Here is a 26,229-nt window from a genome sequence, read left to right on the forward strand (position 1 = left end):
TTTGTACTCATTCTATCAACTCCTAAAATGAGGCCCTCCAGACCTGTACACAGTATTCAAGGTGTGGCCTGACCATTGCCTTGTACAATAGGATAATCAGCTTCTTGTTCCTGCTAGAAAAATTCCTATAAATCATTGACAAAACTCCATGACCTGCTCTGGCAGCCCATCTGCACAGCACAGCGAACTTCATATCTGACTGCACAATTACCCCCCCAGGTATTTTTCACTCTCCACTTCCCTGAGTGTAGTACCACACAGTTGATACATTTCTCTTGGATTACTGCTACCCATATGCAGTACTTTGCATTTGTCAATGTTAAACTTCATTTGCCACTTCTCAGCCCATTTGCCCAACTTATCTAGATCCAGTTACAGTAGCATACTGTCTTTACTGTCATTATCAATCCTGCCAACCTTTGTATCATCTGCAAACTGGGATATTAAGCCTGCTATACCTTCATCAATATCATTGATGAATACAGAAAACAACAATGGGCCCAGTACTGAATTAGTGGGGAACTCCACTAATAACATTTTTCCACAAAGAGCAGTGTCCATTGATTACCACTCTCTATCATCTCCCAGTCAATCATCCCTTTATCCATTGTAGCAACTTGCCCTTATTGCCATACTGTTCCAATTTGTACAGGAGTCTTCAATATGCAATAGTATCAAAAGCTTTCCTGAAATCCAAATATATGATATCAAAATTATTTTTTGCATCCAGTTCCTTTGTGACCACATCATAGTATCCAATCAAATTGGTCAAACAAGACCTCCCTTTGACAAACCCATGCTGTGTTTTAACTACTTATATTTTTGACTAAAATATTTTAAAATGAATGACTCATTTTTAAGATAGCATATGTATTATTTTATGATAGTTGAAATTGGTTGTTCATTAAGCTACTAAAATTTCAGTGTATCTTTCATTGGAGATGTGATAAAGACACTTTTTGTACTTTTGAAATCAGTATATCAATTTCTTTTAGAATCTGCAACTTTTTCTCTGGGGGTATTATTGTTATCATTATTTTTTGTTGGTCACTTTTATTATAGTAATTAGTGTTGGCAATGTTATGCAAGAAAGCTTATATAGCATCAGCTAAAATGAAAAATGAAAAAAAAAATCATTATGATCTTCCCTCACTTCATTATATGAAGCTGGTTCACACCAGTCATGAGTTCCGCATCATGCAATCTCATGATTCCATTAGAAGTGTATTATAAGGAATTGATCAGTTGCATTATGAGCATTAGTGCAACTGTTCAATGAAATGACATTGTAAATTTTGAAAATATGGCTTATCACTTTCCACATCTTTCCCTGAAAGATCAGCATGCTATGATTCAGTTTTTGGGTACAGAGAACTGTTAACCAGCAGATGTCCATGAGCAGGCCATGTATAGCAATGCTTATGCTTCAAAAACAACAGTGAAAGACTGGTATGTGTTGTGACAACAACAAGCAATATTGAAAGCAGCTGTACAACAAGATTGCAATATGCCCAACTATAGTAGTAGACCTAAGCATTGTGTAGCATTAATGTAGGATGGAAAATTTCATAATTCATGACTTATGATATAACAACCTTAATAAGTGCAAAGAAAAAATCCACATAACTGGTATGAAACTGCAGTGATATTATGAAGGAAATGTGGTGTCACCATTGTGAATTGGAATCAAAGATATCACCATGTGAAAAAAATTCAAGGTCCAAGTACCTGACAGCAAAAGCATGCTGACCTTTTTTTTGTTCAGTAAGAATTTCTGCTACTGGAGTTTGAGAAATCTGGAGTGTTCGTTAATGTCCAACAGTATGGTGAAATACAGGAACATTGCCTATAGCTGTTAAGAATAAGTATTCAGAGAATCTGACTCACTAAATATACTTTGGACAAGCCTAGAGATCAAGACTTGCTAAATCAGGAACACTAAGTAATAAGGTTTTAAATTATTTGTAACCACATTACTTAAGTAATTGACATAAAACACTGAAACCAATTGCCACACTCTTCATATGGCTGTTTCCAACCTTATCAGTGTAGAGATAGGTGAAAAAGAAAGACCAAATGAACAAACATTTTACACATCTTTATAAATACTCTGGATGCAAACCATTTCAACTTCGTGTAAATTGTATAGTAGAATAAGTGTGGGGGGGGATGAATCAAACAAAAATAATTAAAAAAATAAACTAAAGAAATTTACATATCAAACAAAACAATGACCAAACAATCAACTTGATTATTTAAAGAAAGAGAACCATGCATAATAAAAATGTTTATTTTTTATGGTTGTTAAAAAAAACATAAAAATAAAAATTATGAAATGAACATTTCATAAAAATGAAATGTTCATTTCATTATATGAACATTTCATTTCAGAAATGAACATTTATACTTCAATTATATTAGAGACAGTGGTACATTAGCTGACAAATTCAACACATGGCACATTTTTTATTCACTGTCTTTTGAATAATCTGACTCAATGAGTCATCCTCTTACACGATAATGTATGCACTTGTGTGGCAAACACCATGAAGACATAGCTTTAAATCTCTCCCCTGAAACTTCTCTACCTTTATGGCACTGAAGAATATACTCAGGGGATATTAATTATAGTTAGATGTTCAAGGGGAAACAGCAAGCCATTTGTGAATTCCAGTAGTTGCCTTTGGGATTCTTCACAAAAAAAGCATTCTGCACCTAGTGAAATGGAACTTGTTTCTGAATATAAGCAAGTGCAATAGATATTACTTAATTCTGTTCCAGCCGGGGGTTGGGGCTATATGGTGTTGATGTTATTTGTATAGTTAACTGTTAAACATTATACACACATTATTTAAGTTATTTCTTTAGTGAAGGGTCCAATGTAATTTAGGATCCGTTTTTGAGTTGTGGGTGCATTTATAACATGGTTGCATTTCAGGCATTTTGGTCTAATGATGCTGACTAACAGTGTAATGTGTTAGCAGAAACCTAGGGGAACTCAGTTTGCCTAGGTTTTTAAGAATTAAACAGTTATTAAATTAAACAATAATTAGATTATTAAATTAAGAATTTAACAATTAAACAATTACAGGGGCGCTGACTCTCTTTAAAAATTACAGCTGTGAATTACAGGCTCATAAAAAGTGATACTGGTTATTTTTATTTTTTAATTTAGATAAGAGTTTTTATAGATTACTATTTAATATACGTAAAACCGTTGTTTTGTTCGAATCTTGCAGCCATTGTTTTTGTATAGAAAGTAGTAGGGAATTCAAATTTTTAATTGTGGTAACTAGGTAGCTCTAATGTAAAAATATATATAGTGTAATATGCATCACTACATTTAGGATTCTATTAGATAGTGTAGTACTGACAATTAATTAATTAAATTTATTGATCTTATTAATTTAATATATCATGCCCCAGACTAGAGCAGCAAAGCAATGGGCACAAAGTGACAGGAGTGCTGTGCCTCGCAGGAGAACTGGGGGGGGATTCTCCAACGCATCACAGTCTAATAAATTGGGCAACTTGTGAAATGTTTGCCGAACTTTGTGGAACAGAATATGAACTAGCCAAGGAGGATGTCTTTGTGTGTGCCAGGTGCAGAGAGTGTCTAGAAATTAGGCATCAACTCAACGTTCTAATGGGCATCTATGAGAGCTTGAGGTGTAGGGTAGATATCCACAAAGAAATTAATATGAGGGGCCTGTCAAGCTCTCAGCTGCCCAACTCAATGCCAGAGCTCATTCCTGGGCATCAGGCAACACGGCGGCAATCTCCAAGGCAGAATGTGCCGGTCCCAAAGGAACTAGTTATTGTTGGTAACTCTATTGTCAGGGAGATGTGGAATATATTATGTAAAAAGGATAGATGGAATAGGACCAGTGTATGTCTGCCCAGACGCGATAGGAGGGAGTACATGATGAGAGCCTAGTCAATCAATTCGGCCCTGGAGGGAATGTGCAATGCTCAAGGGTTAGAATTTTTTTCAGTGTGGTTTGTGCTCGTTAACAGGAAAGGGTGCAAGAATATTTGCTGACGCTATCGAGGCAGTGTTAGGTGGGTCAGAAAACTGCTAGCTTGGGGGGGGGATTCACAGACTAAAAGGTTAAAAGTAGCCACAGGCAGAGGTGAAGGTGATTCTTGCACTACTTCTATAAGAATAAGCAGCAGCCTGGAGCTGGGGGTTTCATGGACTGATGGCAGTCATCTTGAAGCAGGTGGGTATATGGGATGTGTTAGAGTAACTAAGAATAAGAATAGGTGCATGTATACTTGCATGTATACCAATTTTAGGAATATAATGAATAAATTTGATGAATTTGAAGTGTTGGTCAAGACATCAAAGGTGGATATTGTTGGGATATCAGAGACTTGGTGTCACACAGATATTAGGAATGCAGAATTGGAATTTGGGGTGTACAATGTGTACAGAAACAATATAAACGAATAGGAAGGGAGGAGAGGTTATGCTGTTAATTAAGAAAAACAAAAAAATCAAAAGTGCATCCAGTTCATATAGATGGACAGTGCACTATTGAGTCAGTTTGGTGTGACATATTATAGGCCTAATGACTCGAATGAGTACAATGAACAGTTGTACAGAGAAATAGAGTGGGCTAGTAAATCAGAATGTCTTATAATGGGGAATTTTAATTTCCCAGATATTGACTGGAACTTGTGGATTGGTAACTTGCACACTAGTAAGACTTTTGTGGATTTATTGGATGATTGTTTTCTGCAGCAGCAGCAGCAGCATGTTTGAGAGGTAACAAGAGAGGGTAATACTCTTGATCTCGTTATCAGCAGTTATCATACATGTATTAAGAATTTGCAGATAAAGGAATCACTGGGTGACAGTGATCACAATGTACTGATGTCAGAATTACTTAAAGATGTAACTACCATCAAGGCAGGCACCTCCGTAGCCAGGTGGGCAGGAGCAGCAGTGCGTAGCACACGCTTCTTGATTAGACCCAGGTTCGAGCTCGTGTGCCACCAAATAAAAAGAATGCGGAAAGGTCAGGGAATGACCGCCGCATATCCCCGGAGCAATATGGCGTTAGTTGCTAATGCTCCTAAAAACCAAATAACAAACAAACAAACCATCAAGGCAAAAGGGAAGGGTTTTTGCTTCCATAAAGGTGACTACAGTAGTCTTTTTTTTTTTTTTTTTTTATGTGAATCCCGAACACGAGAGGTATTAGAACCTATAGTACTTAGTACCGTGCTTGGGTTGGAGGTTGAGAAGACCAAAGATGATATTTGTTGACATTGGACTTGAATTTCTGTAGGCTGTAATTTTCAGGAAATATGTATGAAGGAAGTTTGTTCCAGTAAACGGCAGTTGAATGAATAAACGAGGAAGAAGAAAAGTTGATTTTGTGAGTTTGAAGTTGGATAACAAATGGATGTTGACTGGTGGCGGCACGTGTTTGAACTGTTTTGAAAGAGAGAGTGGGAATTATAGAAGTCAGTTCAGAAGAACCGTGCCCATGGAAGTATCTGTAGAAGAGGCATGCAGCAGAAACAGAACATCTATGAGACAGCGAGTGGAGAGACTCTGTTAGAGATGAATCATTAATTAACCTAACTGCCCTCTTCTGAATGGAATCAAGAAGCCTGAGAGAGATTTTGGGGGACCACCCTAGATGTGGGAACAATATTCCATTGCAGGGCAGATTTGCGATTTATACAGAGTGAGCAGCTGTTTGGAAAAAAAGTAATGCCGAGAGCGAAAGAGAAAACCAAGTTTTTTAGATGAAGAAGAAACAATAATTGTAATGTGCTTGTGCCAAGAGAGATTAGAAGTCAGAGTAATCCCCAAAAGAGATATCTCATTTTGCCTAGAAATTGGAGTGTCACTAAAGATAAGCATAGGAGCAGAGAATCCTTTTTGCGAGATATAAGACAAGACTGAGTTTTAGAAGGGTTGAAATCAACTAAGTTGTCTTTGCCCCACTGGAGAATTACCTGAAGATTGTCATTTAAGGAATTGGTAGCAGATTTTCGAGAAGTTGAAGCTGATTGAGCAGGACAAGGTTTCTCAAAATGGAAAGTGGATCGGTCTGTCTTGCTTTATTTCATCTTTTTTCGGGAAATAGGGGGCGTACAGAATCCATGGTGTCATTTGCATGGAGTTCCAAAACGAGCTCCTCATGTGCTATCATCGGCAAAACTATGGATAGAATTTCCAGTCAATGGAAGAAGGTCATTGATATACAAGAGGAAAAGAGTGGGGGAAAGAACTGAACCTTGGGGGACACCGGCATTAGTGGAGAAGTTAGAAGACAGAGAGCCATCTACCATCACCCTCAGTGAGTGATCAGAGAGAAAACTGGATAACCAATTACTAAAAACGGTTGGCAAACCATAAGATGGAAGCTTGTTTAGAAGACCTTTATGCCAAACAAGATCAAAAGCCTATGAGATGTCGAGAGCAACTACTTGTATTTCACCGAACCTTTCCATTGAATTAGTCCATAAATGGGTAACATAAGCCAGAATATCACCAGTGGATCGACACTGGTGATCGTTGATCAGATGGAAGGTTTCTAGGTAGTTTAAGAGTTGGCGGTTAATTGATTTCTCCATTACTTTAGAAAGAGTAGAAGTAATTGCAATGGGACGATAATTGGATGGGAGAGATTTGTCACCCTTTTTAGGAACTGACTGGATATGAGCAAATTTTCAAACAGAAGGAAAAACACCTTTGGAATAAGAAAGTGAAAAACGCAGCAAAGAATAGGAGTAAGTTCAGGAGCACAGGTTTTGAGAACAAGTGGAGAAATACCATCGGGACATGGAGCTTTCTTAGCATCAAGATTCGTCAAAATCCTTCTGACATCCTTTGGATGGAAGACCACAGGAGGCATTGAATGGAGCTGTTGGGAATGGTGGGAGGTGTTTTACCAAGATCATTAATACATGAGTTGGAAGAAAAATGGGATGCTAGCAGGTCAGCTTTATCCTTTGCTGAAGTGACAACAGAACCATCTGGTTTGGACAGAGGTGTGAGCAGAGATGGGCAAAACTTGCGGCCAATAGCTTTGGCAAGAGACCAGAATGCTCGGCTACCATTAGGGCAAGAAGCAAGTTTTCTACCCTTAGCCTGTTCAAACTCTAGTTTGGACCGATTAATAACTGCTTTACAATTGTTGCGAGCTTTGGTGTAGGCAGAAAATGAAACTGAAGAATTAGAAACAAGCCAATTACGATATGCAACATTCTTCTCTTGAACAGCCTTAGCACATTTATTGAAAAACCAAGTTTTATATAAAGGACGAGATTTTAAAGTGGAGTTTGGGATAAAGGATTCCATTCCTGCAAGAATAATTTCACTGACATGATCTGAGCAAATGTTGACATTAGAAGTTTTGAAACAGTAATTCAACCAAGGAAAAGTAGTCTCGCAGGTCATCCCATTTTGCATTCTTGTAATGCCAAACAACACGAGGTCGGGAATAGCCATGAGATAAAGGTTCCATTGGAGAAGAGACAATCACCAAGTTGTGATCTGAAGTGCCTAAAGGACCTCTCACTTCAACCATGTACTTAGAAGGGTTGTTTGTGAGAAAAAGATCAAGCGTATTGGCTGTATGATTAGGAATTGTCCGGTATTCTTGTAGGTAAATGAACAATCTGTGCAAGGTCGTTAGTAATTGCAAAAGCCTCAGCATCTCGACCAGCTGGGTCGGTGTGACTAGGAAACGGAAGCCAGCTGGAGTTGTGAACATTAAAATCACCAAGGAAAATTACCTCGCTGTTAGGAAAGTTGGACTGGAGAAAGTCAAGTTGCAAGGAGAGGAAGTCAAAGAGCTCCAAGTGATTAGTGGAGTTGGGGGAATGGTAGAGACAACAGATGAATTTGACACAATGAGGTAGAGAGATTTTAAGCCAGAGAAGATCAAAGAGAGGAGATTTCAAATTTCCAAGTCTCTGACAGGGAATATCAGAACGGACATATGCACAAGTACCACCTTTGAGGCAAAAGGAATCATACAGCGTATAATTTGGGCATCTGAGATGAACAGTAGTTGAATCAACCGATAACTGAGATTCTGTCAGAAAAAGTACATGGGGTTTGGCAGACTGCAAGTGGAAATGGACATCATTGAGATTAGAATTGAGACCACATATATTTGTGAAATGAAATAGGAAGTGCTCGGGAAGTTTAGATCTTTTTGCAGATAAGCTTGCTCTATTAGGTTGACAATTCATGGTGTATTCAATGATAAGAAAAAGTGGGTGGGACATGCTGTATGAAGTAATGAAATTTTTGGATATGGCATACATGTGGTAAGAATATACCCAGATCCTTGACATAACGTGGCCTCGACAATGCTCCCCGCATACATGCTACTCAGACTCCCTCCAGTCACTATCTGGCAGAGTAGAAGTAGCAAGATTATACACTAGCTGATCTGGAAGCCTCCTAGAGAGTTACCAATAGGTTCGGTCTGGTGTACTAACTAGTGGCCGGCCTGTGAACACCGTTTTAAAGCTGTACCCTCGAAATGTAAGGAATATTGGATCTCGCCTCAATGTTCATCATAACCTCAAAAGTCATCAATCATACTGCATGATGGAAGAGAGGGAAGGGTTGACCGGAACTTAGCTTTAGAGACTAAACATGGGTTCCACCACTTCAAGCCTCCAATAAGCAAAGTGATGGTATTGCACTGGTTGATGAGAGTCACATACCACATAGTAGATGACCACCTAGTAGTCTCAGACAGTTTTTAAATTCTGTACAGTGGGATCAACTGATGACGTTACCAACAGCAAATCCTAAATGGGAAGCATTCAAGGAATTAATCGTGGAAGCTACTAAAAGTTTCATACCTATTAAAAAATATTGTTCAAGGGTTAGGCCTAAATGGTTGTAAAATGAACTAATGATACTCGTGGGAGAGAAGAAAAATGCATGGGATACATATAAATTAACAGGCGACACAGAAGGCTATGGCAGATATAAGCTAGTCTGTAATCAAGTCACAAAGGAAGTTAGACAGGTGAAGGCAGATTACGAGAAATATTTGGCAAAGGATGCAAAGAAAAACAGCAAAGAGTTCTTTACTTATATAAACTCTAAAAGGAATGGGATAAATCTGATTGGTCCACTTGATATCGATGGTTCGACTGTTGATGATCGTGCTCAGATAGCAAACAAACTGAATGAGTATTTTGCATCTACATTCACACATGAGGAGTTATTAAGGATTGAGAATGCCAAAACGTTATCAAATTGTAGCAAGGTGCTTAATGATTTTGTAATAACTGAGAGCAAAGTGGAGGAGAAATTGTTGAAGTTAAACATAAGAATGGAACCTGGAGTGGATGAGATCTATCCAGTTATATGATAGGAGGCAGCAAAGGAAGTAAGCAAACTCCTAGCCATAATTATGAGAGCATCCTTGGAGATGTGCAAATGTATCCCCAATTCACAAAGGGGGATCGAAGGGTGACATGAGTAATTACAGACCAGTTAGTTTAACATCTGTTCCGGGTAAAATAATGGAGTCACTAGTGAAAGATGCATTGCATGATCATCTAGACGAGACTGCAGCAATAATTCAGACACTGCATGGGTTTGTTAAGGGAAAGTCTTGTCTGATAAATTTGATTGGATATTATGATGTGGTTACAAAGGAACTGGATGCAAAAAATAATTTTGATATCATATACTTGGATTTCAGGAAAGCTTTTGACACTGTTGCGCATGGAAGACTGCTATACAAATTGGAGCAGAATAGTATTAAGGGTAAGTCGCTACAATGGATAAAAGGATGGTTGAGGGGGAGAAGACAGAGGGTGGTAATCAATGGGTGCTGCTCTTCATGGACTAATGTTATTAGTGGAGACCCACAGAGTTCGGTGTTGGGTCCACTGTTGTTTTGTATATTTATCAATGATATTGATAAAGGTATATCAGGCTTAATGTTGAAGTTTGCCAATGATACAAAGGTTGGCAGGGTTGTTAATGGCAGTGTGCTACTGCAACAGGATCTAGAAAATTTGGGAAGATGGGCTGAGAAGTGGCAAGTGAAGTTTAACATTGACAAATGCAAAGTACTGCATATGGGTAGAAGTAACCCTAGAGGAAAGTACCAACTGTGTGGTACAAGGTGGTAGAAAATGAAAAAGACCTGGGTGTAATTGTGCAGTCAGATGTGAAGTTTTCAGAACAGTGTAGACAGGCTGCAAAAGCAGGTCATGCGGTTTTGTCAATGATATATAGGAATTTTGCTAGCACAGAAAAGGAGGTGATTCTCCCCCTGTATAAGGCAATGGCCAGGCCACGCTTTGAGTACTGCGCACAGGTCTGGAGGCCTCATTTTAGGAAGGATGTAGATTTGCTTGAGTGTGTACAGAGAGGGGGCAACAAGATTGGCGAGGGGAATGAAGGGAATCTCTTACCAAGACGCTTAAATTCTGCAAATTGCAGTGGCTGGAGACTAGGCACCTGCGAGGTGATCTGATTGAGATGTATAAGGTCTTGAATGGGTTGAACACGCTGAATTTTGATGGGATTCTTCCACTTGTTCAGATTATGAACCTAAGGGGGCATAAATTCAAATTGAGGAAAGACAGCTGTAGAATAGATGTGCAGAAATTTACCTTTAGCCAGCGGGTGGTTAATTGCTGGAACAAACTTCCATCTGTTGTTGTGAAAGTTGATAGGTTAAATAAATTTAAGGAGGAACTGAACTGGACAAACATTTGGAGGGAATGGTCGTGTAAATTTTTTTTTTTTTTTTTTTGGCTGATGCTGCATAAGCTTATATGCTTGCTTTCTTGCATCACATGCCACTATTACTACTATTACTATTATTCCATATAAATTTATATCTTAAATAACCAGGGTAAAAAGTAAAGTGCAGCCATTATCAACCCACTGCAGGATGGAAGCCTCCTCAACAGTTCATGCTGAGGGAAATGGACCATAATCTGCCACGCTGGTCCAGTGCGGGTTGGCAGATCGACCGTATTCAGCAGTTAGGGGCTTGAACCCCGGTCTACTCAAAGAGCTTGTGCTACTGCACTCCCGCTCCTGACCACTTGGCTACGGAGGCCTGGGTAAAACAGGCCGCCTCCATAGCCAGGTGGGAAGGAGCAGCAGTGTGTAGCACACGCTTCTTGATTAGACCGGGGTTCGAGCCCGTCACCACCAAATACAGAGGATGCGGAAAGGTCAGGAAATGACCACCGCATATCCTGGAGCAATATGGCCTTAGTTGCTAATGCTCCTAAAAACCAAATAACAAACAAACAAACAAACTGGGTAAAACAGTAATATAAATATGTCATGGCAAAGTGAAAGAAAAGAGAAAGGAGAAGAAGAGGAAACGATAAAAGGAATAGAAAAGGGGGAATTGAAAAAAATACATTCATCATCGTGGCCATACTTCATCAGGGGCTTTGAATGGATAGATAATTATATGAAATGAATGTCTCATATATATCTTCTTCTTCTTTAATGCTGCCGAATGGCGTTTGCGACTTCGTTTTGATATTGTTCTCTGTCTAGCGCTGCGTGTAGAATTTGTGCTGTTGTCATGTGAAGCCAGGTGTTGATGTTATCTAGCCATGCCATTTTCGGTCTGCCTGGGCGTTTCTTGCCTTCGATCTTTCCCTCCAGTATGAGTGGTAGTAGGTGATATTTTTGTTGGTTCCTAGCGATGTGACCTAGGTATTTGCATTTCCTGCTGATGATGGTTTTGAGCAGGTCCCGTTCCGTGTGCATGTCCTGCAGGACCTGTGCGTTGGTTATCTTGGCTGTCCACGGAATTTTCAGCATTCTTCGGTAGAGCCACATTTCGAAGGCCTGGAGCTTTTTTGTAGTGGCTGATGTTAGAGTCCAGGTTTCTACACCGTAGAGCAGTATTGGCCAGATGTAGCATTTCAATGTGCGTAATTTGAGCATGATGTTCAAGCTTCTGTCGGTGAGGAGGGTTCTCCATTTGGTGAATGCCTGCCTGGCTTGTTCAATTCTGCTTTTGATTTCGGCCTCATGGTTCAGCTGGTCATCAATGAGTACTCCGAGATACTTGAAGCGGTGTATTTGCTCTAATTTTTCGTTGTTTAGTTTGATCGTGATTTTGCTTGCAGTCCTGCTGACCTTCATCACCTTTGTTTTCTTTTTGTTGATTCGTAGCCCCCATGCTTGGCTTTCTATGTCCACTTCGTTCAAGATGGTCTGTAAATCTTGTTCTGAATTCGCTATTAGTGCTGTGTCATCGGCATATCTTAAGTTATTGATGTAGTGTCCGTTAACTTTTATGCCGATGTTCTTGTCAGCCAGTGTTTGGTCGAAGATCATTTCCGAATAGATGTTAAAAAGAATGGGAGATAATGGACAGCCTTGCCGGACGCCTTTTTTTTTTATTGGAATTGGGTCTGTCAGGTCGTTGTCATAGCGAAGCCGGGCTGTTTGATTCCAGTAGAGAGTTGTAATAAAGTTGATATCATTGTTTTCAAGCCCAAGTTTTCTCAGTCGGTCAATTAGGCGGTCGTGGTCTACTGAATCGAAGGCTTTCTCGTAGTCAATAAAACATATATACACGTCTTTTTGATGTTCATAGCACCTTTGTAGCAATATTTGTAAACAGAAAATTGCTTCTCTGGTGCCTAGTCCCCTGCAGAATCCGAACTGTGTGTTTCCTAGTGCACTTTCGCACTTACATCTTATCCTTTGCTGAATCACCTTGAGGAAGACTTTTAGCACCTGGCTCATTAGACTGATCAGCCTGAAGTCTTCGCATTTCCGGCTGGTAGCCTTTTTTGGTAGGGCCACAAAGATGGATTGGAGCCATTCGGATGGAATGTCGTTGTTGTTGTAGATTTGATTGAACCATTTCGTTAGTTGTTGGATGTTGCTGTAGTCTAGTTGTTTCAGCAGTTCCACATGAATCTGATCAGGTCCACAGGCCTTGCCTGGCTTTGTTATTCGGATGGCATGTTCCACTTCAGATGTTAATATGTGGAGATTGTCTTCCTGTGTTTGTTGTTGCGTTTCTGCCGGTTTTCTGTTGGTGCCGAACAGATTGTATATATATAGCTCTTCCAGGTGTAGAGTTTGGCTTGTTTGCTTAGTATAGGTTGATTGTTGTCCGTATATAAACTTGGGATAGGAGCCAGTTTGTAGATGTTTCCAGCTTCTTTAAGCTTCTTGTGCAGGTTATAGTTGTCATTTTTCTTGATTAGGTCTTCGATTTCTGCACACTGATCTTCCATCCATTTTTCCTTTGCCTTCCGGATTTCCTGTTTGATCTTTTGTTGTATTTCTTTGTATTTTTCCCGGTTGTTGTTGCTTTTGAATATTCTCCGTTCATCCATTAGGTCTAGTATGTGCTGGGTCATCCACCGTTGTTTCTTTTTCAACGCCTGATGTCCTAGCAGGGTTTCTGCTGTTTCATTGATGCACTGTTTGAGTGAACGCCCGAATGCTTGCACGTCTGTTGTTACTGCTTCGATCGATCGGATTGTAGTGTTGAGATGAAGCTGTACTTGTCGCCTGTTGGCGTTGTTGTTCAGTTTCTCCAGGTCGATTCTTTTTGTTGTGCTTGTGCGTTTGACTGCTCGTAACTTGAGACGTAGTGTTGCTATTACTGGGTTATGGTCTGATGATATGTCAGCTCCGGGGTAAGTTTTTGCCTTGAGGACACTTGACTTATATCTGATGTTGATTAAGATGTAGTCAATTTGGTTCCTGACGATATTGTTGTCAGAGTCTTGTGGTGAGGTCCAGGTGTATAGTCGTCGAGGTGGTAGTTTGAACCAAGTGTTGGCAATGCTAAATTTTTCTTCTTGGCAGAACTGGACGAGTCTGTCGCCTCGTTCATTCCGTGTCCCCAAGCCATGTTCTCCGACTATGTTTTGTAGCTTTCCTTGACTGATTTTGGCATTAAAGTCACCAAGGATGACCGTCATGTCGTGCTTCTTCAGCGACTTTAAAGTGTTGCTTAGCTTGTCGTAGAACAATTCAATTTCTTGATCGTCTTTGTCCGCTGTTGGTGCGTAGACCTGGAGCACATTCAGGTTGATCTTGTTGCCTGCTAGCTGTAGTAGTGCGATTCGTTCCGATATTGGGGTGAAACTGGTGACTTTGTTGGCCAGTTGTTTGTGGACAACGAAAGCGATGCCGTACGTCTGCTTGGTGTTCTCTTCCCCTCCGGAACAGAAGACGTGGTGGTCGTTTGATATAAACTTCTTTGTTCCAGGCCATTTGGTTTCACTTAGCCCAAGTATGTTGATGTTAATGCGTTCCATTTCTTGTAAAGCATTGGCTAGTTTTCCTGGTTGTAGTAGGCTTCTAATGTTCCATGTAGCTAGTTTCAGAAAATTCTTCGACGCAAGCTCGGAGATTCTTAGCACCCCTGTCCCATTCAAGGGACGCCGAGACTCGGGGCTGTGGTTTATTTTGCTTGCTATCATTGAAGTTTTCAAGGGAAGGATAATCCAAGTAGTTTCCTGTTGCTTTCTTGGATCACAATTTAGTTGAAAAGGTCGTGTGTGGACCTTTTGAAACGGGTTTCGTCTGACGTCTCCACTGAAACCTTTCCGCTGTGGGAGGCCCTTCTGGGAGCATATATCTTTCGGTGCTTTAGTAGTTTAACAAATTAAACTACTAAACCTGCCGCAGCCATATAAATGGAGTAGCTCTTATTCAGTGATGAAGCTGCCTCGTGATGTCATAATTTTACGCAATATATATATATATATATATATATATATATGTTTAAATGTGATTTATTCATAAGTCACATATTATGAATTCCTTTCTTGCATCCCTTTGCCTTGTGTCTTTACAAGAAAACACTTAATCATTATACTAGTCTGTAAGCTGACATAACAAGCTATTAATTGTCAGCACTTACTGATTTATTTAAATTAGCATGACACATGCTTATGGCAGCAACAGTAACTGTGAATTTTAGGATGGAAATATATATCCTCTTTTAGCTAATTGTTGAGACTTGGACAAATTTTTCCGATCACTATGGGGTTATAAAATTTTTATTATTTATCTTCCAGATATTGACATTTAGTTTGTATCTTAAATTAAACTGCATAACTGGAAAGTAAAAAAAAATAATAAATAAAATATAATTCCTTTGAATTTTTGATATTCAAAAGATTTTATCTGAATTAACATTAGATGTATATATTGCTCAATACAGCTATAAGCATTCAGTATATTTTATGTATAACATTGATTTTTTAAAAATTTCATTATCACTCAAGATAAATATTTGTTATAATTTTTATATATGTGCAAAATGTTAATTAACATAACTGCATACTCTTGCAAACTTTCAGATATGTGTAGCCAGAAATTGCAAAGATGGTTCTATGATTATCAAAATAGTGAATGTCATCCATTTACTTATAATGGTTGTCATGGTAATAGTAATAATTTTAAATCCTACTATGATTGTCGTATACGTTGTATGGTTGGTGCATGTTGTTGGAGAAGTCCACTTTACCCAGAAAGACTGTATGGCTATGACAAAGAAGGATATGATAGGTATGTTACTTTTGAAATAATTAATCCATTATGTGTAATAAAATATACATGGCTTTGTGATTACCACACATCCAGTGGAAACAGTAACTAGATTTTAATAAGTAAGTTAAGGCAAGATTAATACAATTAAGACCTTGATATCCCAATGTTTACTCCTTGCCCGACTGTTCTACTCATAGAAAAAAGCAAGACAGTTTTGTGTAGCCAGATTGCTGTCCAAGTAACATGCCTGTCACTTTAAAGTCAGCACAGACCAATCAGCCATGTCCTTCATACTTTATATTTGTCAACAACTTCAAGTTCTATATTTTTCAAATGCACAAAGTGAGCTACTTGAATTGACCCATATTTATTTCCATTGTGAAGCAACACACCTTTCAGACTCCTCTTTGATGAGCCAATAAAATGAGCTAATTCATTAAACAGTCCATTAAGTCATTTATATTGCTGCAAAAAACCATAGAATTGTCCCCAGAAAAGTAGAGGACTAGTCCACATTCTCTGTGTCTGTAACATGAGAAAAACATTCTGTGTGCTAGAAGAATTTTTTGACTTAAGTGTAGACCAAGAAAATTCTGCAGATTCCTTTGATAAATTTAAATCTATAACCAGATCATTGGGTTCATGCTATGAAAACAAGGACTAGATTCAATTCCTCCAGGCATGTAGACTTCAGTTTCATCTTCAAAATCTTCACTGCTGCTACATTCTCCAATATAAATGGAGAGCATGGAATCGTCAGGTTATCTCCATGTGGGACTGGTCTAATGGCAGATGGAATATTATGATACACAATGCCCTTCTTAATAAGCAAAAGTAATAGTAATCATAGTAGTTTGCAAATGGCATAGCCTTCCTTTTACCATTTTTCTGCAATCTCAGTGCTTCAAAATAGGTTTGGAAAATTTTATGTGGAACCCATTGTTTATCTTGGTCACCAAGTTTCACTCCAAAATAAGCACAGTATACTTTTTACAAATTCTGTAATATCTTCTCTTTGCTTGAGGACCTATATAACTTCCACAAATATAACAAAATAAGTTCAGATTGTTCAAACACTTGCATGAAGACATTTTACTCACTTTTCAGCATAAGTTTGATATGGTAACCCCCAAAAATAAAATGAGTTCACACTGATAAACACTGCTGCATGGAGTTCTCAAGGTCAAGAAACAACTGAGTGAGGGCAGTGTTGCCAACATGTGAAGGTTTAGTTTACAAATTCCCAGAATTTACTCCTAATTGAATGCATTCAATAATACAACTCATGATATCAACTTAAGTGATTTTTGAAAAAAATAGATAACATATGTGAAAACACCATAAAAAACTGAATTAAAAACAGCTGTTAGTTTACAAACATCAAAAACTATGCAGAACAAAATTTTAATTCTAATTTGTGATGTTGTTTTATAAAATATACTGTCTCTAACTTCTAGTTATCATTGTTATCTATATACATATAATAATATTGTAGTTTATAGCATCTATATTATATTATTCATATCTTTCTGAAACAAATGATTGCCAACCAATTACATCTTACTGAATGGCAGTTTATTTCCTTTATTTAATTTGAAGGATGGCTGGAATAGCACTGGCTTGGCCCAAAGTATTTGCCTGCAAACCAAAGCAGCAATGCTACTAATGCTCTGTGCATCTTAAGGTCAGCATGACTTTTTCTAACCTTGCTGTCAAGTGCTGCTGAAATGTGGGCTACTGTTGATGAAATACAAACATTTTTCAAACTAGAGATAAAGAGGTAATTATTCCTCATATATACAGATCTGGATTCTGATTTCAGAAAAGATGTCAACTTTCTTGACATCACAAAGTGAAGCTCACATAGATGTAGATAATGAATTAACAGGTTCAATTATAGTTCAATCTACATGTGCTTCATTAAGGATAATGCAAGACAACAGTTATGTAAATAAGAAAGGGGAATATATACAAAATACTAATTATGTAAATAAGGAAATGATAACAGATAAAATTTAAATAAATGAAAAAAATATCAATAAAGATACTGTCTTAACCAATCAGGGAATGGAACTTGATAACACTGAAAATTATAAAGAAATTAGCTTAGCACAGGTTTTGAATAATAATACAAGTAAAACTCAGAAGATACCTAAGCCTTCTAATAAGCTAACTACTGAAAAAGATGGGAATTTTAATCCTTATAATATCAGTTTCATTAGCAAGGGAGAAAATGTTAACATAATCACCATACCCAAAAGAATCTCTTGGCATGTTTCAAGATTATCTCTAACTACTAGTAAAACTGATCTGGTGAATTACTTTAAAATAAAAAATAAGGCAAAAGTGCAAGTGGAGAAAATAACATCTAAATACCCAGAGGATTATTCCTCATTTAAAATTACATTTGATTATAATTTACTTGAGCTATTCTTATCTGAGAATAGCTTTTCTGAAGGAGCTGTGATTAATTCTTTTAAATTCAAAAAGTATAAGACAAAAAGAAACTTTAATAAAAACCATGTATTTTATAACAAAAATCACATCACTAATATTAAAGATGATGATAATATAGCCCCATAGCAATTAAAAACACTTCAAGAGGACATCCACCTCACATAGAAAAGAGAAATAAGGAATCTGGAAACAATCATATTAATATTTATTTAAAAAATGCTAGGAGTATTTTAAGCACAGTTAATAAATTACTTAACATAATTTTCAAGACGATTTTGACATTTGGGCCATTACAGAAACCTGGTTATTTCCTGATGTCAATAATCAAGAATTATGTCCTTACAATTTCCATCTTATCAGGAGGGATAGAATTCTAAAGATAGGTGGGGGCATTGCTTTTTTCATTAACAAAAATTTCAGTATTTTGTCACAATCGAATTTGGAGGAATTTGAGGGTATAAAGGTAAAATTAAAAGTAGTTAAAAGTTTGTTACTGTTGATTTTATTATATTTACCTCCACCTGTTCTAGTTTCTACAATAACTAAACTTGAGACCTACATGGAGTCAATTATTAACTCTGTTAATATGGATCCTAATACAATTGTGATGGGAGTTTTAATGTACCTTTTCTGTGGGACCTCTAATAAGGGGAGATTTGTTATGGTAAATTGTTACCTTTCTAATCATCTTTTTAATATGTTCTTAAGACTTAATTTAACTCAAAGAAATTCATTTGCAACTAGAGAGAAAAATATACTAGATATAATATTTTCAAACTTTGATATTAATGTGAATTATGCCAAAAAGATTATTTTAACTCTGATCATACTGCACTACATTTGAGTTTTACTTTAGTTAATGAGTCAAATAAACGTAATGATAAAAAAAAAGTATTTTGACTTTAAAAATACTAACTGGAATTTGGTTAGAAGGGCTATTTCTCATTTAGATTGGAACAAATTTTATGATATTAAAGATACAGATATACTATTAGATATCCTAAATCATAATTTAACAAACATCATAGAAAAAATATCTGCTTGTCTACATATTATGATAAAAAATGTTAGGCAACTTAAATATCCTATCTGGTTTGCTCAAGATATAATCAGCCTTTTGAGAATAAAGAAAGATTGGTTTAATAAATTCAAAGTTAGTAATAATCTCAATGATTACAGAACATTTTCTTATTTTAGAAAAGCAGTGAAATATAGAATTAAAATTGCTTATAAAAAATATTTAGCTTCAATAGAATCCTCAGCTATTAAGAAAAACCCTTGAATGGGTTGAGCATGCTGAATTCTGATGGGATCCTTCCACTTGTTCAGATTACGATAAATTCAAATTAAGAAAAGACAGATGTAGAATAGATGTGTGGAAATTTGCCTTTAGCCAGTGGGTGGTTAATTGCTGGAACAAACTTCCATCTGTCATTGTGGAAGTTGATAGGTTAAATAAATTTAAGGAGGAACTGGACAGGCATTTGGAGGGAATGGTGTGATTTTTTTTTTTGGCTGATGCTGCATAAGCTCATACACTTGCTTTCTTGCATCACATGCCACTACTACAATCTCAGTCTATTTTGGAATCACTGGAACAGATATAAACAGCAATCAAAAATAGAAAAAAATACATCATTACCTACAATGGAAGAATTTATGAATTTCTTTGAAAAACTATATTCATCAAATAATGATATAAACAATTAAATGAATAATTTTCAGAATGATATGGGAAATGACTTTTTCTGTAATTTTGAAATCACCCCAGACATATTAGTTGCAACTATTAGTAAATTCCCTTTAAACTATAACACCACACTGGATAATATTCCAGTGGGTTTTTTTAAAAATTGTTATATTGTATTAAGTAAACAACTGCTACACTTTATTAACACTATATTCAAAACTGGGCATTTACCCATCAATATCAAGGTAACTACAATTTGTCCCTTATATAAGAAAGATGATAAGAATGGCATTAGCATTAGTAGAGGCATATGATGCAAGAAAGCAAGCTTATTCAGCATCAGCCAAAAAAAAAAAAAAAAACACACACACCACTCCCATTTCACCCCTCCGTTCGTTCGAAATACCTGTCCAGTTGAGCTTTAAATTTGTTTAGGCTACCAACTTCAACAACAAGTGATGGAAGTCGGTTCCACCAACCAACCACCCGACCACCCGCTGGCCAAAGGCAAATTTCCGCACATCTATCCGACATCCGTCCTTCCTCAATTTGAATTTATGCCCTCTGAGGTGATTATTCTGAGCAAGATGAAGAATCCCATTGGCATTGAGCATGCTCAAACCATTCAAAGCCTTATACACCTCTATCAGATCACCTCGCCGGTGCCTAGTCTCCAGACTCTGTAATTTGCAAAACTTAAGCCTTTCTTCGTAAGAGCAACCCTTTGTTCCATTCACTAATCTTGTTGCCCTTCTCTGCACCCGTTCCAGCAGCTCTACATCCTTCTTGAAATGAGGCCTCCAGACCTGTATACAGTACTCAAGATGTGGCCTAACCATTGCCTTATACAAGGGAATAATCACCTCCTTATCTATCCTCCTTAATAATCCTGCTTCTTTTAGGCCTATTCACAAAACTAGCCCAATGACTAAAATTGTGGAACATATAGGTAGTTTATAGGCAACTAATTGCCTTCTTCCACAATAAATTACATTTCTCTCATCATGGTTTTATTGAAGTAAGGTCGATGATCACAAACTTACTTACAATGGAACATGACATTAGGGAAGCCCTTGAACAAAAACAGACAATTGGACATCATTTATATAGATCTTCAAAAAGCTTTTGATTTAGTTTGCAATAAAATTTTATGTAATAAACTTGATGATCTGGGTGTAATAGGACTTGCTCTTACTTGGTTTCAGGACTATTTTCATAATCGGAAAAGTATTATTTGTTATAATGATGTTCACTCAGAGCTCATTAATATTCAGAGGGGTATTTCACAGGGTTCCTGTCTTGGCCCTTTACTTTTTAGTATTTTTCTTAATGATATATCTGCTTGTCTACAGAAAGCCAAATTCAGTATTCTTATCTATGCTGATGACATGAAATTGTACAAAGAAATTAATCAGTCTTTGGATTGCAAGGAGCTGCAAAAAGGTATTCAATTAATATACCAATGAATTAAAAGTTATGAACTAGATGTTAATATAGATAAATATCATGTCATTACCATTTCAGATCCTCATAAACAATTTGCCATCTGTTACAATTACACTTTAGAATCTTTGCATATTAAAAGAACTCATGAAATAAATGATTTAGGAATTTTAAGAACTAGTAAAGGCTCTTACACAACTCATGTTAATAAAGTAACTGCTATAGCTTCTAAATTACTTGGCTTAATCAAAAGGACTTGTTTTGACTTTGTTGGCTTTGACTTTATGTTAGAAGGAATATGTTTGACTGCTTCTTTCTACATTCGATTATTCAAAGCAAAATATATGTTCCATTGCTACTGTCATGTATTAACTTAAATTATCTACCTAGGCCTTTGAGGGAACATAAATTATTTCACATCTCCAAATTTAGGACAAATCATCTTAAATTTGAATTTTCCAACAGAATAGCTGCATTGTTAAATGAAAATAAAATTGATATTTTTATTAATAAAACTAGTGTTAAAAATGAATATCACAAACTGTTGTTTTAGCCCATTCATGTTTTGTATTAATTCTGTATATTTTAACTTTACTGAAGTTTTTTGTATTACTTTTATATTTATATATTATTATTATATTTCAAACTGGTTTTCACAAATGTAAGGCTTTTTCTGTTTTTTGTGATTAATTAAAAAAATATATTATACAGAAGAGAGCAACAAGAAAATGCTGCAAGTAGATGCAAAGATTTTTATTTATTTATATATTTTTATGTATTATTTTTATTATTATTACTTATTTGGTTATTTTATTTGATGGTGGATGCTATATATAAGCTTTGCTTCCTTGCATCATTCTTCCATTTTAATACTACAGTAATACTAATTTTGTTATCATAAATTATAGTGGAATTGTTTGCTATGTAAACGGTATCCTCTAGGATATTGTTCAGGGTGGGTATCTGCCACTTTAGTTCAACAAGACCTTTATTTTAACAGTAATCTTTCTATAGAAAGAAAGAATACCTATCTTGATATTCTGTACCTCAATTTGTTTTGTTCATATGGTATACATGATGTTTCTGGGATAGAGTTCAAACTGGCAAGTTTAATCCTCTCTTCTGGAAAATTATCATGTGTAATTTATGAAGTATCTAGAAAAATGATTCTATTTACAACCAAAAATGTACACATATTTTTCAAGCATATAGATGAGTGATTATTTGAGCAAAAAGAAATGGTGGGATCAAACAGTTTATTCCTAACTGAAATAAAAAATAGTATTCGATTCAATTTTTTAGGTTTGGTTTTAATATAAATGGATTCAACAGAGAAGGTCAAAGACAAGTAAATCACAATCCATATGGTGGCGTCCAGGAGGTGTTTCAGAAAAATGGATATGATTATCAAGGTAATTAACAGATTAACAACTTTCATTTGAATTTGATCTCAAATTTTAAATGTGATTGTTTTTTGAAGATATTAATATACAAAGATATAAATCTTTGTATATTAATACAAAGATTTATATATTTTTTTATTTACCTCATGTTATAATTTACTTTGAAATTATAGGATTGAAAGGTTAAAATGCTAATACAATCTGGAAAGATCACTTACTGCAAGAAGTGTTAGGTCCTTTTTTAGTTAGTTCACTTGGATATCACATTGTATGGAGGGCAGAAAAAGACAATCCACTCTATTCTTTGTAACCAAAACTTTTTATGGTGTTTATATTACTTAATTTTTAATCAGTCTTATTTTTTCAGATAGCAACATAGACTCTTAAGTTTTAACTCATGAGAAAAGTGCATAATTCATGAGTTCTGTTAATGTAGAGCTCTACTTTAAAAATATATTCCCTAACATTGCTTTATAAGGAGATTTCTGGAAGAATATTTCAAATTTACAAGACATGCCATCAGAAGCATCCAGATGGCACTATGTTAGTTACACAGTGGTTGGACAGACTATGCCTTTCCAGAATCAAGACAAACATTGGAAAAGTGCTGAACATTTCAGAGAAATTAAAGGAAGCTTTGAAATTGTAATTGTCAAAAAAAAATATTAAGGGGAATTTTAAAGAGGGATTTGAATTGCTTACTGTGTAAAATTTGCCAAATTTGAATTAGCACACTACCACTCTGGCCAATCGGACCATGAAGGGAGTGTCACAAGATTGTGCAACAGGATATATATCTTGCAACATGCCCTTGCAGGGTATATATTTCTCTCTCTCTCTCTCTCTCTCTCTCTCTCTCTCTCTCTCTCTCTCCCCCCCTGAAATAATGAGTCACAAATGCATTTTTCTCATTAAATTTATTGGAACTTTCTAAGAAACAGTAATTTCATCTCCAGCTTCTAATAAACGATGAAGCTCATTTTCACTTGCCTTTTTCCATGTGAGTTTTCCAAGCATGAGTTAGGCCCCAAGTAGTGAATTTTCAATAGCAGTGGGCTCTTAGTATGAGATTTTTCATGGAATTTTGAAATTTTGTAAAAATTAAAACTTTGCACATCATGCGTTAAAATATTAATTTATTCTTCTTCTTACTTCAACTTTATTGCTCAACATGGTAAAATTATTTCAAATCAGGATATATATTTTTTTTAATTTAAAAAAAAATTATAAATAAAACCCATTTTCATTATTATTTTTTATTTTGATACAATAACTGTATTTATTGTATATATTTTTTTTTATTTAAAAAATTCATAAATAAAACCCATTTTCATTATTATTTTTTATTTTGATACAATAACTGTATTTATGGATCACTTGATTTGATTTTATCAATTTCTGGATCTCAGTTCCAAAAGCAAATTTGCAATTTTAACTTTTGTAAACCCAAATTGTGTAACAAAGGTCAACACGTGCAGCATTCTTATCCTTCTCCTCCTATATTTCAAAGCTATTTTTGTGCTAATATCTATTATAAACTGTGCTTACAATTAGTTGGAAACATAAGATAAGAGATGCCACTTACTGGCAAAATTTTAAGACAATTCATATGTTAATAGCTGCTTTGTTTAAAGCAACCTTAAAACAGATCTACATATATGCATTTCTGCAAAGGTTAATGTGAATAGATTAATGTGAATGGATATGGCACCTGAAGATAAGATACAGGAAGAAATACAAAGCATTAATCATTTTGAGGAAAATGAAGTAATGGAAAATGTTATTCTAAGAGCTGAACATGTTTCAACTGGTGATAACCATTTAAATGATTTTAGCAACATCTCTTTGAGTTGCTGATTCTTAAAATATGTGCCAATTTGTCAAAATGCCAATGATTTCTTATTTTTATATTTGTTAGTAATAAAATATATTTATGACTTACTACACTCTGTATTTACATATTGGCATATGCCTTACAGCCTAATTGTCTGTTTTCTCAGTGAGTAGAAGCTGTTAATTAAATAGCATTAATACATTAAATAACATTCTTCCATATTTTGAAGTTTCTTTTATTTTCATTTTAAGATTTCAAATAAGATTTTTGAATTATTTTAATTTTAAATGTCTGTTATCACTCAGAAATATATCTGCCTATTTCATTTTGTTTCTGGAGTCTTCAAACAGACTAAGACTCTTAAAAAGGCAGAATGAAGTATTCATTCTGTCTTTAATAACATGCAAAATTATATGACAATACCACTCATTGTTTTCTTTTAAGAAAGCAGTGAGTGAGTGGTATTATCATATCATTAAAGCTCCTTTTTTTTTCATAAATATAGTTTTCATCAGTCTATGAAAGTATTCTGATGTAAAGTAAAATTTAAATTTTTAGTTTTATAACCAGTAATGTCAATAAACAGAGTAGTTTCCAAAATACTGATTAAAGAGTGATTAAAGCTTAACTAAGATGTTCAGGTACAGATAGATTTTGAGGAGCCAGCCACATGACATTGTGACTATCATCAAGACGCTTTGATTCCACACTGTGCATGATCAGTTACCCCACTGGCAGTTTTGAAAAAATCTGCAGATTGCAATTACAATCATTCAAATACATGATCTTTAAATTTATCATTGTTGTGAAACATGTTCTTTTATGTGCCTTCAGAGGCCAAAAAAAAAAAGTAGTAGTCAAGTGAAGGAATGTTGTTGTTTGGTTTTTAGGAGCATTAGCAACTAAGGCCATATTGCTCCGGGATATGCAATGGTCATTCCCTGACCTTTCCGCATTCTCCATATTTGGTGGTGATGGGCTCGAACCCCGGTCTAATCAAGAAGCGTGTGCTACGCACTGCTGCTCCTTTCCACCTGGCTACGGAGGCGCCCAAGTGAAGGAGAAGTCTGAAATATAGCAAGACTCATTCAATACTTCTCAACATATCTCTTACAGTATTGTGACAGTCATCATGACCACCATGTGAAGATGTGCATTGTTTTCAAGAAAACATACTTTTCACTTTGCTATTTATGTTATCTTCATACTGCTTTGGAACAGCATAATAGTAAGCAACATTAATAGTATGCCTTTTATAAGATTATTATTATATTAGAGGATACAGATTTAAACTTTTCAGCAGAGGTGATTTCAGGTAATGCCACCACCATACATGAAAATCAGCTTATGATCTATCGACTGTACACAACTATATATGTCACATTGCATCTGTCACATTTTAGCTGTTATTTTCCAGAATGCTCAATTAGGGCACCAAATACATGTTCTAGCATCCTGGTTAGTTATCTCATTTGCACAAAGTGAAATGCATGCTGAATCATTCTTCATGACAGTATATAGTGGTTTTGTCACGTCACTCATTTGCCGAGATATGGGTTTGAGTCTCATCATTGTAGACTGGAGAAATTTCTAAGGGCTTCTTCAGTTGCGGGCTGTAGTTTGCCACTCTCAAGCAGATGGGCTAGGTTTGTGCCTATGAGTTATTTAGGATTTTTTAGCTTGTACAACATGCAAATCAGCCTGAAAAATTACTTGTACAGACATAATACACTCAGTGCAATTTGGTCTAAGTCAATGACACACCAAAAACAAATCAACAACAACAGCATGCTGAATCTCTTGCTTTATGGTGGGTAAAGATGCATTCAGGTTTGATTTTATGATGATGTGATTGAGGAGTACATTACCTTTCCTTTCTATAATGCGG

At 36.0% G+C, this 26,229-nt stretch overlaps 1 protein-coding gene across 4 annotated transcripts in view; it reads left to right on the forward strand.

The window, feature by feature from the left end:
- The window catches only part of LOC150080448 (kielin/chordin-like protein), a 1,054,752-nt gene that overhangs the window by 412,361 nt on the left and 616,162 nt on the right, over nt 1-26,229 (forward strand). For all 4 annotated transcript variants that reach the window (XR_016547392.1, XM_090381408.1, XM_090381409.1 and 1 more), the window contains 2 exons: nt 15,325-15,532; nt 22,407-22,516. Coding sequence is in view for 3 of the 4 variants with exons in the window: in XM_090381408.1 (XP_090237534.1) it covers nt 15,325-15,532; nt 22,407-22,516 (318 nt within the window). In the remaining variant the exon portion in view is untranslated. The remainder of the gene's footprint in view (nt 1-15,324; nt 15,533-22,406; nt 22,517-26,229) is intronic.

This window comes from Mastigoproctus giganteus, chromosome 9 (assembly GCF_048544385.1).
Source record: "Mastigoproctus giganteus isolate SK-2022 chromosome 9, ASM4854438v1, whole genome shotgun sequence".
Classification (NCBI taxonomy): domain Eukaryota; kingdom Metazoa; phylum Arthropoda; class Arachnida; order Uropygi; family Thelyphonidae; genus Mastigoproctus; species Mastigoproctus giganteus.